The sequence below is a fragment of the Bidens hawaiensis genome, unplaced genomic scaffold, assembly GCF_021521415.1.
Source record: "Bidens hawaiensis isolate Kalapana, Puna unplaced genomic scaffold, B.hawaiensis_p1.1 tig00002839_1, whole genome shotgun sequence".
Taxonomy (NCBI): domain Eukaryota; kingdom Viridiplantae; phylum Streptophyta; class Magnoliopsida; order Asterales; family Asteraceae; genus Bidens; species Bidens hawaiensis.
Genome location: NW_027491153.1, coordinates 1,712,117 through 1,716,744, shown reverse-complemented (window position 1 = coordinate 1,716,744; position 4,628 = coordinate 1,712,117). Strand labels below are relative to the sequence as shown.

Here is a 4,628-nt window from a genome sequence, read left to right as displayed (position 1 = left end):
TAATCATAACCATATGCGAATAGTCGGTTAACCATTGGTAACCAGTAATGGGATGGTTTTGGTTACCATTAATTGTTCAATGCATTTTTTATTCTTTGTTTTGTTTCAGTTGAAAATGAATTCTTTATGGTGTTTCAAAATCAATTATGAAGTTTCAAAGCTGAAATATGTCTGTTTTAAGCTTGGTTGTGTAAAACTAGCCAGCAAGCTGAAAACCAACCAGCTACTGAAAAACTGCAAAGAACATCCTAGATTGTTTTTATCCAAAAACTCAAATTGTTGTTGCAACTGTTGTAGAACATAAGTTCAATACAGGCATGATACCTTCATTAGGAGGATTAACTAGCTCATAGTTATCTATTAACAATTTAACATAGAATGTGTATTTACTATTTAGAATTTTAGACCATAGACGATGTTGACTCAAATGATCTTTTTCCTCTTATTTTCGTCAGTAGGAACAAACACATCAATTATTTGGAAACTATTAAATGCACACAAGATACGTAAATAAAGATTTTAACATACTGAAATAAACATGTTTAAACTTCAACTACAACTCATAGGACAGTATAGATCTCTCTCAGCGTTGACTTAATACAACGGTCAACCAATAACAAAAACCCATTACAACTCCATCCCAAATAACACGAAAAATACATACCTTCAGTATTAAGTCAGCAATGTACCCAGCCATATCTCGCATCAGCACCGTGGTTGCACACCAAACTTCATTAACCGATGGCCAGTAACAAAAATGATACCTGATTACCGTTAATAATAACCTTCGTAAGCGCACGTATAATCACCTGATTCGATTACTTTTTCTTGCTTCTAAAGTTTTCCTTCATCAATGCAAACTGCTTCTTGCACTGGTTAACTGTTTTCCCTGGGACCGCAGCCGCAACACGCTCCCAACGCTGGTTCGTTTCTTTCGGGAACGTCTTTAAAGCTTGAACCAAAGCTGTTTCCTGCACTGCAGTCCACGTATCTGGGTCCGAACTTGACCCGGCCGGGTCAGCTTTATCTCCGTCTTGGCTTGGTTTCGGTGGGCCCACATTAGGTTGAGCGGGTGTGACTGTAACTGTAGAAAGCCCCACGACTTCCTCTCGAGTTGTAAGTGGAGATGAAATCGTGACTGTCGGTTTTCGTTTTTCAAGAAACGAGTCAAAAGCCTTAGCCGAGTCGGGTTTTTGTAATAAAACAGTTTTTGTTGCTCTTAGTATCTCCTCAACCGAACACCCCGTTCCTATGTACTCGGATATCACCTCCCATCTTCTAGAAGTTCCTTTCGGATACTTTACGATTCCTTTCCTTAAAAGCTCAATCTCTTCTTTCCCCCAAGGTTTCTCCTTTTTCTCAACACTCCCGTTAAGTTTGACTTTGACCGATCCGTTTTCTTGACTTTTTTTCGTCACATGATCTTTCTCAACATTATCTGAGTTAATCGCTTGTTTTAACAGCTCGGCTTGACTTTGACCATCGCCTTCTTTTTTCTCCATATCGTCACATAAGTTTTTTAATTGTAACATATCAAGTGACATACATAAGTTTTCCACGTCATCTTGACTAAGATTATACATGTTATTGGATATGACAGAAGTTGAAACGGTTCGAAGACGAGTTCGTTCTTTTCGCAATAATTTCTTTTCTTTTTCTTTTATTTTCTTTTGATTTGAAGCGGCTTCGGCGGCTTGTCTAGCTTCTTCTTCTTTCTTTTTTCTATTTTCTTCTGCAATTCTTGCAGCTTCTTCTTCTTGTTGTTTCTTCACTATAAATTTGGCTTCTTTTTTCTTCTGTTTTTCAGCTTTTAACGTTCCTTTTCTTCTTAATATCCGTGGGTCCCGTTTGTAAGCGTTGTCTACGAGCGAACGTATCCTCGCGTGTTCTTCTTTTCTCGCCTTTTCCGAAAGCTTTGCGTTTTGTCTCTCCATCCATCTTTTATGGTCACGTGATTCCGCTTGTTCAAGATCAAACTCGTCTTCATGTGGAAACTCTCTCCAACTCTTGAAACTGAACCAAAAATCATAAAACGAGTCGACTTCTTTAAGCGGGGTGGTATTATCTCCGAGTGTCGGGATCTGTTGACTAATGGACCACCGCCCGTTTCTCATAAAAGCCGGTCCAAACACTTTAAAAAAGTCTTGTGGGGCGCAATCAGTAGGAATCTCGTCATCAAACTCGTCTGTTGAGTCATATATTCGTCTCCTCGTAGGGTCCATTAAAACTTCATACGCTTCTTGAATCGCTTTGAACCGGTTTTCAATCTCGTCTTTTTTCGCTTGTTTAGCAGCTTCGGTTTCTTCACCAAGAAGAAGAGCCGCTTGTTTGTCAGGATGATGTTTTAAAGCGGTTTCACGGTAACTTTTTCTAATTTGCTCCTCGGTTGCAAGATACCTTAAATGGGCCAGGCCCAATAAAGCATAATGGTCTTGTTGGGCCGCTTTGTCACCTGATTTCTTTTTACCTTTGCTGCTGCTATATGAATCAGATGATTGCATATAGTCATTTTCTTTGTCTTTTGGCAATTTTTCATCATCATTGGTCACATTTTCTTCCTCAAAATAGCCACGAAGCTTGAGTGCAACATCATGAAAAGAATGGCCCGCAGGTTCAAAATGTGAGGCCTTTATTGGAAGAGAATTTGAAGAGACGTATACTGTTTCACCATCTATAAGCTCATTTGAATAAGTGATAAGACGAGTGGTCGCACGAGCCGACATGTTTACTACAATTCAAGCATCCACAGCTTTGAGCTAGCATTGAAGTAATAAGAGTAAACGTCAGATCAATTAAACATGATCAGTACAACACATACAGATTTAAACGCTGTGTAAGCATATAGCATAGAGTTGTCATTCTTTTAAAAAAAACATAAAATTTGTAGAATTAAAAGTATATCACTTTATAATATTCCTTGCAGCTATTCAAATGAACAACAATTTCTCACTTTCAACCAAAAGAATTATTTTGTGAGACTAGTTCTTTGGAATGCTTTTGTTAAACTGTGGATTGATGCGTTTGACCTGCAACATAATTCTCCCTAGTAAATGTGAATTGCTAACCTGCTATAGTTCATAACTGAGTTCAGCTCACAAACAAAATGATGCAAAGCCTAAAATTACGGATAACATTTGATTCGGCACATGATGACTTGGTATTATACATATGCGTATCAATGTAAGTAGAGCACCAAAAACTAAGCATACACAAACAAACAACATGTAATAGTTTAAAACCATACTTAAAATGCTTTAACTTTCACTAAAGAAAATTAAATCATCTCAACTAAAGTTTTTAACATATGAAATGATATCTGTGCATATTTGACATCTGATGCTCCACCAAAACAGATACACATACACACACTACACAAACATCATGTGCCATTTCAGACGTTATCAACATAGCTAATATCTGCATCATCCAGCTCCCACGAGTTGAACTTATTCACAAACCATGGCATTTTTCAACAAACAATCACCACTCACATTTGCGAGAGTATCAAATCACAAAAAAATAAAAAATAAAAACCCAAGACTGCGTTGGATATACGCAATCAAATGTGAAAAACACACACACACACAATTTTGTATCTAAGCAAGGTCACAATTTCATTAAACAATCAGTATAGTTTGTATTAGTGACAACAAACAACACTGCATAAAACAATCATTTTAATTTAAACACGAATCAATCCAACAATTAACAGATATCAGCTCAGGAAATAAATGTTATGATTACCTAATGGACGCAGATGGGTGATTAGAGCGATCGATCTGTTAATGAGGTTATAATAGATGAGTAAGATGATCGAGATTGAGCTACAGCGATTAATTAATAATCAAACAAGAAAGAATTTGCAGAGGCGCCGAGTGATTGAATCAAGATGTGGGGGTTTAGTTTAGGGTTAAGTTTCTTCCGTGCACATTCTGATATTTTATACTTGTGTCACAGATATCATGTTTTATTTTGTGGTCCTTGCACTCTTCAACTATTGCTACTAAGCACTTTAGTCCTTTAATGGAAATTTTGACAAAAGAAAATTACTGTTTGCGTCTATGGGGTTTTAGGGAGGGAGTCACGCTGAATCCCCATGAACTTCTTGAATCATCCTTGTCTTTTCAAAAATGAAATGGATGAGTCTCGCAATCTAATAGAAGTTAACCAAGACCTTAAATTGAATGATATTTTGTCAATTTCCTTGTGCAATCTCATTTGCCCTATCTAAATTTCAATTTTACATAGCATAAAATTACAGTCGTCCTCTTCATTATTTACCATCAAATAGAAAATACATATTTCATCTTCATTCGCTACAGAGATAGGCCAGCCGGGTGTGAGAAACATAAACTAAGACTAGGAACTATATCATTAGAGCTAGATTTTCAACATCAAGCGTTATTATGAAAAAGGGCTAAAACCAAAGCTAAGGAGCTGACACTCGACTGAAAGGAGAGGGGTGAAGTGACAATGAGGTACGCTGGTTGGCTAGTGTTATGAAATAGAGAAGTAGAGCAAGTCCCACCTACGAGGTTACCTGTTCTTATGAAGGAAGGCATCTATTCAAGTCTTTACTAAAGACCAGCAGATGGATTCTTAGGAAGCCTATTTTTTTTAATTCCATT

The 4,628-nt window shown here is 37.1% G+C and overlaps 1 protein-coding gene across 1 annotated transcript; it reads right to left on the bottom strand.

The window, feature by feature from the left end:
• Nucleotides 1–554: 554 nt before the first annotated feature.
• Nucleotides 555–3,880, bottom strand: LOC143621381 (uncharacterized). The gene is made up of 2 exons (XM_077092818.1): nt 3,745–3,880; nt 555–2,756 (listed from the first exon to the last, which is right to left on the bottom strand). Exon 2 carries the CDS (start codon nt 2,721–2,723, stop codon nt 819–821), a length of 1,905 nt encoding a protein of 634 aa, XP_076948933.1. The 5' UTR covers nt 2,724–2,756; nt 3,745–3,880; the 3' UTR covers nt 555–818.
• Nucleotides 3,881–4,628: the final 748 nt, after the last annotated feature.